Source organism: Hypanus sabinus, chromosome 23, assembly GCF_030144855.1.
Source record: "Hypanus sabinus isolate sHypSab1 chromosome 23, sHypSab1.hap1, whole genome shotgun sequence".
In the NCBI taxonomy this organism is placed as follows: Eukaryota; Metazoa; Chordata; class Chondrichthyes; order Myliobatiformes; family Dasyatidae; genus Hypanus; species Hypanus sabinus.
Window position 1 is genome coordinate 25503719 of NC_082728.1, and position 15221 is coordinate 25518939.

Sequence of the window (15221 nt, forward strand, 5' to 3'; positions counted from 1 at the left end):
CAGTAAACTAAGTTAAAATTCTCTATTTTGAATTAAAGTTCTTATTGGTTTTTCAATTGCCCCTTGTCTGCAGCCTTCTGCAGATCTACAATTATTTCCCCATTTTGGCCGCCAGAACACCATGTGCTGTGTCTGTCACCTCCTATATCATGCACTTCCACTTTGCCCCACATTTGCAAAGTGTGCATTAAACTGCAGGACTCATTTTTAGAATTCCTTCCGTAAGCTGTTTCCATTTCTCTATTATTTTTCACTGTGATCTTTAATATCTAATTCACAAAGATGCAGGTTACACAAATCTCTCAGTGAAACCCATTTTAGTCTCACAAACACAAGAAAATCTGCAGTTGCTGGAAACTCAAGCAGCACATACAAAGTGTTGGAGGAACTCAGCAGGCCAGGCAACGTCTTTGGAGAAGAGTAAACAGACAAGATTTCAGGCCAAGACTCTTAATCAAAATGTGGACTGTTGACTCTTCTCCCTTGATGCTGCCTGGCCTGCTGAGTTCCTCCAGCATTTTGTGTATGTTGCTTAGTCTTACAATGTCTCTTTGAAACAATTTGGACATTTATTAATAATAAAGGAACTGTGCCAAGGTATGTTTTCTTTGTTATGTAAAGTTATTTCAAATATTCCCATCCTCCATATTCTAATATTTTTCTTAGACAAATATAAGTTGTTCCAATACTTATCTTGAAGAGAAATTAGTTCAGTCAGGTATTTGAATTGTTACAAAACAAATTGTTCCAAAATGCCACATCAGGGAATTTTAGCCTTGCTCCCCCTGTGTACTAACTATTACATGCTGGAATAGCGCTGAAGGAAATAAATGGAAAGCAGAAAATCAGGATGAATTCAAATTCCCTCCCCATATTCTTCCATCATTGTCCAGATGGTTACACAACAGTTGTAAATTTTGTGGTTCTTGTTGGAACTTATAGGGTGAAGTTGGAATGAATAAAGAACTGTTCAGAACATGGTCTGATCTTCCAAATATGAGCCACTGCCTTTGGGAAGGAAATTGCAAAAGGGCAAAGGAAGGATAGAAGCTTAGCTTTTGATCAGGTTATTTGGAGAGAATGAGAAAGCAGCTAACATGAACCTAGCTTTACATTTGTCCCAGTACCAAGACTATCTATCAGTGTTAAATTGCAGCATCGATAAATTAAGGAAAGCGTTGAAAGATAGAGAAAAAATGTAGCATTTACTTCTTACAGCTCCGTGAATGTTGTAATTTACTTCTGTACAATCTGATACTTAGATCTGTTCAAGGTTTTGCCTATTTTAGTTTAATACTTCTAACTTAAATTCTTACCATCATTGCTGTTGTATTATTGTTAGAATTTCACTTTTGCTTTACTAACACTGTCCTTGATATGCCAGTAAGAGGACTGTAAAAATGCACCTTCCCGTTTGTTCAGCATTGCAGCTTTGAAATGTGTGGTGTTTACAGGATGAAGGTTATGTCATTTATTACATTCATTTTCTTTCTGTAATTTCCTCTTGGGATAGGTACCACAGATTTCAGCTAAGAGACTAGATCATTCAAATATTTAGTTGGATATTCAAATATTAAAGCTGGATGTATTTTCCCTTATTCCCAATTTCCTTTTTGATTCAGTTTACATCTTCCATCTCAGATAATAATAGCAAATCAAATTGACAAACATCTCTGTGATGCAGGATTGTGTTGAATGATTGGTTTTGTTCAGCAATTTTTCAATTCCAACACGGCCTACAATATTCCCGCAACTTTCAATAATTTCCATTGTTTGACAGTTGAACCCTCCTAGAATTATCCTTCCCCGGATATTTTGATCACAGCTTTAGCTGAGATCCAATGAAGAGGTCAGAGCAGTTGTTTAATAATGATTCTCATGGAATGCCATGGAAAGTCCTAGAATGAACTATTTTCATCCTTTCCTGAAAGAAAATATGAAATAAAAGTCTTCACTAGCAGAGAAAATAGATGGGTGGGGGCGGAAATGAAGGTTTATTTCTTTAAAATTTTGATGGGTTGTCCCTTTGTTGAAAAGGGTAATATTTGTTTATACTAAGTTCACTACAAATGTCTTCAAATATTTTATTCTATCTTAGCACTGTAAGTCATAACAGTAATTGCATTTTTTTAAATTGGGTTCCAGGTTTTTTGCTTTGTGGCTGCCTGTAAGCGAACAAATCTTGAGGTGTATAATTTAAACCTCCTTTGATAATAAATGCACTTTGATTTGAATTGTATTGAAAATGGACAGTAATTACAGTGCACAAGATCTAGCTAAAATGTTGAACGGTGTTGTACTTTCCCCAAATGTAGCAGGGTCAGAGAGTCATACAGTATTGAATCCTAACCACATCAATCATTGGGCACCCATCCCAGTTAATCCCATTTTCTGGTAATTAGCCTCTAGCCTTCTATACCGAGGTGATTTAAGTGCTTGTCTAGATATATCTTAAATGCTATCAGCAACTCTACTTCAACTTCTCTCTCAGGCAGTGTATTTGAGATACTCACCACTCTCTGGGTGAGAAAGATCCTCCTCAGATCCCTTAAAAACCTAGATCTGTCTAGTTTTATTCATTTCTGATAAGAGGAAAGGTTTCCTGTTGGCAATCTTATTTGTACTTCTCACAATCTTATATACCACAATTACAGTATGTCCCCACTTCACACCTTCAGTAACACCATCAGTCTTCATGCCATGATTATAATTCATTCTTATCAAGATCCAGGACTATCTTTTATGGGGTTTTTTCTCTCTGGTACATTTAAAAGAAAATCTTATAGTTGTGACAGGTTTTAATAACATTGTGTGAGCCACATACTTATGGGTCAGGCAGCATCTATGGAAAGGAATAAAGAGTTGACATTTTGGATCAAGTAAGGTATCATCACCTTGTTTTTAAATTATAAATATTCAGTTGTTTGTATCGGGGTCAGAGTGATTAACAATGAATTTTTAAACAGGAAATGCAGGACAGTGAATAAAAGCTACAGTTAGTCCACAGATTTCAACCTTCCCACAAGGATATTAGTGCCCCTCCAGTTTGAGTGCAAACCATCCATTCTGTAGAGGTCCCAACTTCCTTAGAAGAGAGCACAATTGTCCAAAAATCTGAAGCCCTCCCTCCCTAGCCATGAGATAAACTGTATAATCTTCCTGCTTCTGGCCTCACTAGTATGTGGCATGAGATTATAACCCTGAAAGTCCTGCCCAATAATTTAGCACCTAATTCCCTGAACTCACTTTGCAGGACCTCAAAACCCTTCATACCCATGTTACTGATACCAATATGGACTATGACCTCTGGCTGCATACCTTCCATTAAAGAGTGCTTTGGACTCATTCCGAGATGTCCCTGACTCTGACATCTGGGAGGCAACATACTATCCAGGAATCTCATTCTTGATTGATTGAATTTTAGTTTATTGTCATTTAGGAACCACAACTGCAATGCAGTTAAAAAATGTAACAACGTTCCTCCAGAATGATATCACAAAAGCACACGACAAAACAGACTACACCAGAAAATCCACATAGCATTTGGCAATCCCCAAATCCAGAGTCTGGAGAGGCTGCTGCGTATTAATATCGCGCTACCGTCTTAGCGCTTTCCCCGGAAAGGAGCTCCAAACTCACCAGACAAAACATGACTACCCAGACTTACCAAGTCAGGAGACCAACTCTACTACCCAACAAACCAAAAACTAAAGCTACAAGACCTACACAAAACCACATAGTTACAACAGTGGAAACGATACCATAATTGATTTTAAAAAAACAGACCATGGGCACAGTAAAAATAGTCCAAAGATGTTAAAAGACTAAAAGTTCAAAAGAAACCACCACACAGTTTCCACAAGTCCTCACGGTCCTGATAGACTTGTCATCCCACGCAGGCGGCAGAAGGGAATTCTTGTCCTGTCTGTTCCCTGAACCAACTAATCCGTGATCTCTATAGCCCAACTCTTCTCCCCCTTCCATTCTGAGCCACAGACTCAGTGCCAGAGACCCGACTGGTGTGGCTTTCTTCTGCTAGGTCATTCCCCCTCAACAGTATTCAAAGTTGTGTACCTGCTGCTGAGAGGAACAGCCACAGGGATACTCTGCATTGGCTGCCTATCCACTTACCTCCTTCTGACAGCCATCCATTTACCAGTGTCCTGTGCCCTTTGGTGTAACTACCTCCCTCTACATCCAGTTGATCAACCCCTCAGCCTCCCGAATGATCCGGAGTTCATTCAATTTCAGCTCTGGTTCCTTAGCATGGTCTGAAAGAAGCTGCAGCTGGCTGCAACCCCCAATTGTTGTAGCTCATGTGATGGTGTTGTAGCTCATGTGATGGTACCAGGTTTGCTGACCACAAGTTTCTAAACTCAAAGACCTTAAAATTCAAAGTTCAAAATAAATATTATCAGCAGAGTACGTACATGTCACCATATACAGCCCTGAGATTCATTTTCCTGTGGCCATACTCAGCAAATCTATAGAATAGTAACTATATGTGGATCAATGAAAGATTAACCAGAGCACAAAAGACAACAAACTGTGTAAGTACAAATATAAGTAAATAATAATGAATAACGGGAACATGAAATAACAAGATAAAGTGTCCTTAAAATAAGATCATTGGTTGTGGGAACATCTCATTGGATGGGCTAGTGAGTGTAGTTATCCCCTTTTGTTCAAGAGTCTGATGGTTCAGTGATAGTAACTGTTCTTAAACTTGGTGGTGTGAGTCCTGAGGCTCTTGTGCCTTCTACCAGTAGTGAGAGAAAAGGGCATGGCCTGGGTGGTGAGGATCTCAGATGATGGGCACTGCTTTCCTACGATAGCGTTTCTTGTAGATGTGCTCAATAGTTGGGAGAGTTTTACCCGTGATGTACTGGGCCAAATCCACTACCCTTTATAGGATTTTCTCTTCAAAGGCATTGGTGTTTCCATACCAGATCACAATGCTCCCAGTCAATACACTGTCCACTATACATCAATAGAAGTTTGTCAAAGTTTTTGATGTCATGTTGAATCTCCACAGTGTACCCTCATTAAAGTGTGGGAATACTATATCTATGTAATCTTCAAAGACTAATTCACCTCCCTGTTTGTTTTCCATGGCAAGTGTAGCTGCTGATATCCACTATTTGAATGGAGAGTATACTTCCAGCTAACAAAATAGTTTAAAACTCAGTTCATTTATTTTCAGTGATACACATTTAAATCCAAACAACATTCTTCAAGCACATTTAAAACTCTCAGAATACTCTCAGAATAAAAGTCTTCCAAATTACAAATGATTTCTAAAACATAAAGTATTTCCAAAACAAAGGTACAATTCTGATAGCCTAAAAACACATACTAATGCTGCAAACCACAGAAATCGAGGGCAGAGGAATAGATTCAAGTTTACCCTGTGAAATCTCAGGGAATAAATAAGATAATACTATTTGATCGGAGTAGAGTGAGTGGGTTAGAAATATTTGAAGAGAATGTGATGTTTTGAAGATCCACATTGCAGGCATTTAATTCAGATATTTTAGTTAATAATCTCCTTTCAGGCTGGTTGCTCAACAACAGTACAAAAATACATGTATAATTGTTCTTAAAGCAACTTGGAATATGTAGCGATAATTACAACGTAATGCTTCTGAAGGATGGTGCTGAAACCTTTCAGTATTTACTCTTGGTTATCAATGAGAAAAATGTAGATACCTCAGTGCTTGCTGCAAATTATAGACCAGTGTAGTTGTTAAGTAGAAAGGGTTCTTCAGTTCAATGCACTGCTTTATTTTCAAGTTTTGTAGTTGACATCTACAAGCAGCACAAAAATATTTGAAGTCACAGCAGAAATAATTCACTGGTGATAACCCATAAAACAGCTGTATTTACTTTCACCACTCAGCATTATCTAAAGGAAAATCATACAGCTCACATTCTTTCATGTTCTTTCCCAGATGCCATCTTTGCTAACAAGAGAAGTATGCAGTTTTGTTTTGGAATAATGCTGGAATGCAAAACATCCCTTGATTTTGTCTTGTACTTCAAAATGTATTTTATTAAGCATACTGCCATTCTCAATTTAAATAAAGGAAGTAAAGCAACTTAGATAGTTCTTTCAAAAGAGCCGGTGTTGGTGAAGTGTAGGGGAGGACAATGGTCAACATTCTACCACTCTAAATAAGTGCTGAAGTGACCAGCCAAAAGTACTAATGTTATCAGAGAGTTTTTCAAAAAAGTCAGCAGAATTGGAGAAAAAACAGCTTGGCTTTCAAAGAAGCCATTTACTGAAGTGTTTGGTTTTTCTTAATGCTTGGAAGAACTGTATCAGCTTCCTAAATTATAGTCACAGACTTAATGTGCTCCATAAGATGAACGCATATCAGAGCTCTGAAATGCAAAGGGATTTGGGTGACATGGTGCATAATTAACGAATGGCCAGTATGCAGGTAGAGCTAATAAATTGTTATTGTTAATTGTAAGGGAAATTGAATACAAAGGTAAGGAGGTTATGTTTCAGTTGTAAGATCACATATAGAGTATTGTACACCATACTGTTCTCCTTATGCAAGAGAAGATTTAAATTCATTTGAAGCAGTACTCCAGACTAATATCTACGATGGACAAAGGAGGGAAATTTGGACAGATTAGGCACAGGACACTGGTAAGTGAGAAGATCTTGATGGGCGCATGTCAAATCCTAAGGGTTCTGAAAAGGATGTTTCTTCTTAAGGAAGAATCTAGAACTAGAGGCCATCAGTTAAAATAAGGTTTTTAATTTTTATTTATTTATTGATATACTGCGCAGAATAGGCCCTTTGATCCACACCACCCAGCAATCCCCAATTCAGTCCCAGCCTAATCACAGGATAATTTACAATGAGCAATTAACCTTCCAACCACCATGTCTTTGGACTGTGGGAGGAAACCAGAACACCCAGAGGAAACCCATGCACTCACAGGGAGAATGTATGAATCCTTACAGGCGGCGGCAGGAATTGAACTGGTACTCTGGAGTGTTGTGCTAACCACTGCACTACCTCGGTATTGTCCATTTAACAATAGTAGCGACACCATACAGTCAGAAGCCTTTGGAAGTCTTCCTTAGAGGGTGGTAAAACTAGAGTCTTTGAATATCTTTAAAGCAGCGCTTGGTAGAAATTTGAGAAGCAAGAGGATGAAAGTTGACAAGGGATAGATGGGAAAGTAGAGTTAGATTTACAGTCAGATTAGCCTTGATCTCTTCAAATGACTAACCAGCCATGAAGGGTTAAGTGGTATTTTATTAGGCCTGCCTCTAGTTCACATTTTCAAAAGCATGTATATGCTTGTACACAGGAGGTGATGAGAATCTAGAATGCTTTGTCAGGAGTAGTACAGGAGGTAGATTGTATTGTAACACTGAAAAGAAACTGGTGAGTGTCTGAAAGGAAATAATCTGCAGTGCAATGGGGTGAAGGTGAAGAGTGGGACAAACTAGACTGACTGAACTGTCTGAACGGTTTACTTCTGTGATCCGTCTCTCTTTGCACTGATCATTTGTACTGTTACACGATAGGCACTTTGTATTCTGTATTTCAACCCCACTTTATGGCAGTCAATCTTGATGGCAGGCTTTATGATGTACCCTCTTCTGCGATGCAGCTGATGGTGACATACCAAGCCTATCTATGGAATTTCATTTTACCAGATATCATCGATTCAAAATTGTAACTTGCTGATCCAAGATTAAGCTTCCTGCAGAATGTGTGTGTGATCACAACCTTCACCGCCACGATGGATGCACTCAGCTTTGTTCCCACATTTACCACATATTTGATGACTTTTAACTCGTCCGCAATATATGAAGATGATCTGGAATCATTTCTGTGTGCATTGGGATTGTGACTCTCAAATATCTCATTATAAAAGTCTTGGGGGGGGCCATGAGTTATATCATGAGCAAATATTAATGATTACCTCTACAGAGGAGTTATTACAATGCAGAATGAGGCCACTCAGTCCATCAAACCCGTCTGTACAGCATTCCAATCAGCTTCATTTCATCGCTCTTTCAACATAATGAGTTCCCTCAGTTGCTGATTCAATTTTCTTTTCAAAATGATTGACTGTCTATTCTTCTGCCTCTCTCAAAGGGTGTGTGTTCCAAATCATTATCACCTACCGCATTAGCAGGTCCTTCCTCTTATCCCCTTTCAATCTCTTAAATCTTAAAATTGTGACCCCATGCCTATACCTTCAGCTAACAGCTTTTCTTTCCTCACATAATCTAAACAGTCGTGATCTTGAACACCTCTATTAAATGTGCCTTTCACTGCCTTAGCTGCAAGGAGAACAAACCCAGCTCTTCCATTTAAAACCAGTAGGTAAAATTATGACAATGGTTCTGGGTCACTGATGAGGTTCAAGTGACTTAGTGATGGGGATTGATATCAACCTTGAGGTTTGCGAGATTCGTGGGTTAGAAATTCATTTGTGCCATTTTGCTAGTGGTGTGAAGATATTTGAATCTCCTGAACATTGTTTGGGAATGTTCTCAAAGTGTGGCATAATTAGTTTGCACCCATTCAAAATAGTGTTATCAGACTTCTTCTATAACTCCACTCTAGTTCAGCATGAGCAAATGTGGCTAGTTTAATTTGTCAGGCTGTCAGCACTTACCCCACAGCTCTGAAGTCCAGGGACGGCCATAAAGGATTATATCACAATATAAACACCCCACTAGCTACTAGCACCAGGTGGATTACTGGTACAGTGATCAAGGTTTGATGTTGGCTATGGGTGCTGTCTAGTGAGATTTGCATGTTCTTCCTGTGATGGGAGGTTCCTACTTATGTTCTTCGGTTTGCTTCCGCTCATAAAGGCACGTTGGGACATGAACTGGCTGGGTGCAGATTGTCCCCAGTGCAGGCAGTCACCAAAGGAGGTGACAGGTCTCTTAAACTGCCCCCAGAGGAGATGGCACAGGCTGCTGAAGAACAGCAAACAAGAGGTCTCCTTCTCCTGCACTTTTGGCAGGAAACTGACAGGGAAGTGTGTTTAAGGGAGGGAGTTTCTTCCTCTGAATGGCTGCATGTTTGGGATCTCCCCCGATTTAAATCCTAAAGTCGCATTAAATGCAATACAAAAGCAGTCACGAAAGAACAACTTGGAAACTCCTGAGCCAAGGGCCTTGACCTTGATTCTGAGATACTTGTTTAAGCTTGGACTGCACCTGTTCATAGAAACATAGAAAACATGCAGCGCAATACAGGCCCTTTGGCCCACATAGCTGTGCCAAACATGTCCCTGACTTAGAACTACCTAGGCTTTACCCATAGCCCTCTATTTTTCTAAGCACCATGTAGCCATCCAGGAGTCTCTTAAAAGACCCTATCGTATCCGCCTCCGGCAGCCCATTCCATGCACTCACCACTCTCTGCGTAAAATACTTAACCCCGACATGTCCTCTGTACCTAATTCCAAGCACCTTAAAACTGTGCCCTCTCATGCTAGCCATTTCAGCCCTGGGGAAAAGCCTCTGACTATCCACACGATCAATGCCTCTCATCATCTTATACACCACTATCAGGTCACCTCTCGTCCTCCGTCACTCCAAGGAGAAAAGACCGAGTTCACTCCACCTATTCTCATAAGGCATGCTTCCCAATCCAGGCAACATCCTTGTAAATCTCCTCTGCACCTTTTCTTTGTTCAGAGGTCACAAATGTGATGTGATGTACATCAATGCTGCTGCAGTGGGCAGTGTCAGTTTGATGGTGAATCCCTGTGAAGCTGCGTGGAAAGGCATCAGTACCATCTCTTTTCTCAGATATCTTTTATATTATTGTTTACCTGTTTTTTGAAGAATTTCTTATGGCCACAGTGTTTTGAGGGAACTGAATTGAACTGACATCCTTCACATACTAGAGGAGTAGAAATCTTTACGTTACGTCTCCGTCTGAATGTGCAAGATGCAAATTACTATAATTTGTAATAAATAGCATGTACAGTAAGTTATACAACAGAACAGTCAATATAACTTTGAAATACAATTCTTAATCAGTCTGATGGCCTGGTGGAAGAAGCTGTCCTGGAGCCTATTGGTCCCGGCTATAACTATCTGACAGTGTGGTGACTGGCTTTTTTCTTATGGTGTAGCATTATTTATGACTGCAGAGGAAATGAGTCTGCAATTTAAAATAATACAGCTGTGACAGTTCTTGTATAAATAAATGCTGTTCCTTTTGTGAATGAGTAGCATCATTTGCTGATTGATCAACATAATTGAAAACCTTATTGATTATATACTTTAGGCATTGATTCTTGGTTGCCATTTGGGTGAGTCTTATGCCAGAAGAAGAGCACAGGAAAATATCACAATAGAAGCAATACAAGAAAACATATAATAAAAATTGAAGGCTTGCTGTTTAAAGCTTAAAGTCGAATGATTGTGGATACTACTTCCTTCGTAACCTTTGCCCCAAACATCTGTTAGTTTGCAAGACAAACCTGTGGTTTATAAAATACAATTTCTCAAGTGTACGTAGCCTTTAAAATGGTTCTTTTGTCTTTTTTGTGTTCATAAAGATACAGGTGCTCCAGCAGACCCCATAGCTCCAGTTATAATTATCTCACCAAAGAACACAAGTGTAGTCTTGGGCTCTCCTGAGGTTACAATGGAATGTGTGGCCAATGCCAGGTTAGTGCTTCATATTTTCTCCTTTATTTGTTTCATATGAAAATAATTGGTAAAAATGTGTTTCCATCAATTTCTTTCGAAAGAATAGAAACTGCTGATTTATCATGAATGGGAGGATTTATAGATTTCGTTAACTTGCAGAATGGCAGTAAATCTTTTGTTCTAAAGACACTGCTTTTGTACAGTTACGAGTAATCAGTTCTGGACAAACTTCACAGGTTTAATACTATTGCAATCATGTTTTGAAATAGTTTTCATGAATCATATGAACTGCTCTCAGAATCATTGATAAAAAAGTAACTTGGAGAAAAAAAGCTTAGATTCTGCTTGAAAGACGTGGATGCAACGGTTGAGTTCCAGAGTAACTAATACCCAAGTAGTATTATCTTTTTCATTGCTGCTCTCACCTGTATCGCCATTGTGTCACTTAGTTTCAAGTGTCAAAGTTGAGCAGGAAAGTACTATAAATTACTTTGATGCATATAACCAGAGTTCAGTGTTCTTACAAAAATCAAAATGGCTCTCTCAGCTTGATTAGTTTATTGCTGCTTTACAAAATGAAAACATCAATTTTGGGAACTGTCTGAAAAATATAAAGCAAGTGTATATGTCACCAGGTAATGAAAGTTCCATTTTCTGAGCTTTTGTTCTGAAGCATGTTACGAAACCCCGTAACTGGGTCACTTACCAGCGAAGATAGAGAGGTCCGTTGAAGTCTGATGGTACTATTTTTAACAGTATTTATTGAAAAAGGGGCACAAAAGTAAGATTAATGCAAACATACAGATAATATACGTCATCAATACTAAATCTAAAAGCACGGGTATAATAATAATCAATAAGAAATAGCTCTATCGTTATCTAAGGGATAATGTATTGTCCGATGGAAATATAAAAGTCACTGTTAGTTCGTTCCAGCTGCAGCATTTTGGGTTTAAGAGAGAGACGGGTTAAACTTGCCCAGTTCTTTTATGATGCCAATCCTTTGAGTCGGGGGAGTTGGTTTCCCCGTTGTTAGCTAAAAGCCAGTCTCCCGTGAGAAGAGCCACCGATTCCAGGCAAACGGAACCGAACGCACGTGGCCTGCTTCCAATGGCTTCCGCCATTACGGGATCGCTAGCGTTTCTTCTGGTGCGTCTGAGGGGCTGTTCCCACAGACCCTCTTTTATCCTGACTCACAGGGTCGCAGATGTCGATCAGGTTGGGGGTAATGCAATCCCTCCCTCAACCAGCCCACTTTGCCCGAGGGCTTTCACGTAGCATAGTATTTCAATCCACAAGTTCGTCTCCAAGAGACAATGGCCGTGTCCCATAGCTTTATATCGCCGGGGGTAACGAGACATTCCGCATGTCTCTCTCTCTCATTTCCTGGGTCTCCTGACTCAACCCAATAGTGATCTTGCGATTCTCACAAAGGAGGGGGCTGCAGGCATAACAAGCACAATTCTTGAAGCATTAAGTATCTTCATTAACTACATTAAATAGATCAAATAACTACATTACATATCTGCCAATAATTGGAAGTTTGCGTGTTAAGAATCAACAAGGATTGACTCTCACCAAGATTGATTAACTCAAAACCTTGGTTGTCAAGCCTATGGTCTGTTTTGGAATTATTTTGGACATAAATGACTTGGATTATTTTATAGTTTACAACATCCAAAATGGAGTGTTTGATTAATCACACGTTGGACACCAAGAGATTTTGTTTCCATCACTCTTAGACAGGGCAACAGAATTAATGTGCTCTCATAATTTTGTTTTCTCAAAGCATGGAAGCTGCAGACTTTCCACAACAAAATTTGTAGTTTTGGGGGTTCAGTGTAATTGCAACAAATCTAATTTCACTGTTTAATATAATCAACAATGAATTACACAGCGTTAGCACCTACAGATATTGAAGATTTTATTTCTGTTTCATGTTGTGTCTACGTTAAGAGCTGAATTGTTATAATCATAGTGCTTGTGATCTGAATATTTCCTACATTTCCTATTCTCGATTCTATGTAATTTTGTATACTGGATGGCCCCATTGCACGATGAAGTAATGTTAACTTTCTACTGGCCTCTGAATGGTCATCCCAAAATGAGCCTCAGAAATCACACCAGGTGGACTGCATAGCTTAATTCATGTTCAGACATCTTTCATAAAGAACCATTATTCTATCACAGTACTCAGGAATATGTATGAAAATAGATTTTTTTTAAAATCTTTTGAATACAAATTACCAGGTGTCCGGTGCAAGATTAGCCGTTCTGCCCACCTGCTTTCTTTCTTTTTCAATCTTTTTATTAATTTAAAAAAAAACATAACATAATATTGTATTACATATGTTATGAATACAATAGATTTAAAATTGAATTGATAACAAGATAACAATATCTTATTAACTATCAGCGAAAAAGGATCATACAATATCAATCTAATCTATATTGATTATACATGAAAAGAGTAAAAATAATCATCAAAAGAAAAATAAAAAATGTATATTTAAAGAAATAATAAAAAAAAACTAAACCTAAACTAACATGGGCAATAATAATAGTTTATATGTATATGATAGTGTCAAAAAACTCCGGAACTCCATACCGGAACAAGAATAATAAGAGTAAAGGTCTGGAAGAAGTCAAATTAATTCATGTGAAAGTGTCGAATGAACGGTCCCCAAGTTTCTTCAAATTTAATTGATGAATCAAAAATAGTACTTCTAATTTTTTCTAAACTTAAGCAAGAAATAGTTTGAGAAAACCATTGAAATGTGGTAGGAGGATTTACTTCTTTCCAATTTTGTAATATAGATCTCCTGGCCATTAATGTTACAAAGGCAATCATTCGTCTAATTGAAGGAGAGAATCGACTATCATCTTCATTTGGAATATCAAAAATTGCAGTGATAAAATGAGGTTGTAAATCAATATTCCAAATTGAGGAAATGGTAGTAAATATGTCCTCCCAATAATTATGTAAAGTAGGACATGACCAAAACATGTGGGTCAATGAAGCCACATCTAAATGACATCTGTCACATTGAGGATTAATATGAGAATAAAACCGAGCAAGCTTATCTTTAGACATATTGCCCACCTGCTTTATGTCTTGAGTTCACACTATGTCTGATTCTTTCCGAATGTTCTCTTACCGTATCTGTGCAGCTTCTATTCTTACCTCCACCATGTTGTTTTGCCAGTTTCTGAAATGCACCTGTTCTTCATGTCTCAGTCATTACTTGTGCTGCTGGCACAGGGTGCACCAATAAGGAGGCGTAAGCACTGTTACATGAGTAGTTAATGTGGCTCACACATAGTTGGTGAGTTCTACATTCTATCCACTCCATTATTTGTAAGTGGGGGTCACTTTGGCGGAAAAGACTTAATTCTGTGATCCAACCTAATGACTCGGTTAGCATAGCCCTCTTTATTGATACACGTTGTGCCACACATATAGGCATGATCTTGTTCTCTCCTTCTCAAACACACATATATACTTACATGCCGGCTTCACACATTCCCCTTGATCCCTTGTACTCACAGTTCTCTTCATCCCTGAAAACTTTCACTTAGTGTTTTCTTCCCTTCCTGTCCAGTGTAATCTCTGTGCTTCTGGTCCCTCTCACAGATTCCTTCCCTTCAACCCTGATGCTCCATATCGTCCCAGCCAAACCCCAGTCTCCAGTTCCAAATCAGCTGCTCTACGTTATGTAATAAAGACCACTGACTTAGATGAAGAACTGCTTGTTGTAATGATAGCTTATTAATACTCTTCATATATTTCTTACTGTGGGTTCACTTCCCCCATACACAAATGGAAATAATTTCTGATGTCCTGATGAAAGGTCTTGGCCCAAAACATTAAAGGTTCATTCATTTCCATAGATGCTGCCTGACCTGCTGAATTCCTCCAGCATTTTATGGGTGTTGCCTTGGATTTCCAGCATCTGCTGATTTTCTCATGTTTGGAAATAATTTCTCTTTGCTTACCCAATGAAACCCTCTCGGAACGTTTAGTAATTCCCCTGTCAGCTTTATTCTGCATAATTCTTGAGAAAAGAACCAGATGTACATGCTCAGTCTTAGCAAATTATTTATAGCAATTTTTTGCACTTTCTCGATGCCTTTAACTTCCATATTGGAAAGATGACAAGTTGAAAATCACCTTAAACCTCTTCCCTCACCACAGCATAACTGTTCATTTCAGCTCGAGTGCTAGAGAGTAAAAATACTCTGCACATTGATCTCTGTCCTAGTTTCTACTGTTTGAAAAGAGAGAACACTATTATCTTAGGATTTGCAAAGGTTCACTACTAAAGTCCCATTCATTTTAGCTGTGAACGAAGGAAAAAGTGCAATTTATGCTGGTCATTCACATTTATTTAATGAATATATTTGCAGACCACTATCAACAATTTAATAGGTACTTAAGTGTCAGAGGTCAGAATTAGCAATGAATTTAAGAAGTTTCAACAAAATCAGTTTTCTTCAAAATTCTAATTTGAATGAATTAGGTGGAGGCTCCAAACCAGAGTGAATTGATGTCAGTCAACATTGT

General features: G+C 38.5%; 1 protein-coding gene across 4 annotated transcripts in view; it reads left to right on the plus strand.

The window, feature by feature from the left end:
• Positions 1-15221, plus strand: part of sdk2b (sidekick cell adhesion molecule 2b) — a 943317-nt gene that overhangs the window by 586702 nt on the left and 341394 nt on the right. For all 4 annotated transcript variants that reach the window (XM_059948548.1, XM_059948549.1, XM_059948550.1 and 1 more), the window contains exon 6: positions 10564-10675. In XM_059948548.1, coding sequence (XP_059804531.1) covers positions 10564-10675 — 112 coding nt within the window. The remainder of the gene's footprint in view (positions 1-10563; positions 10676-15221) is intronic.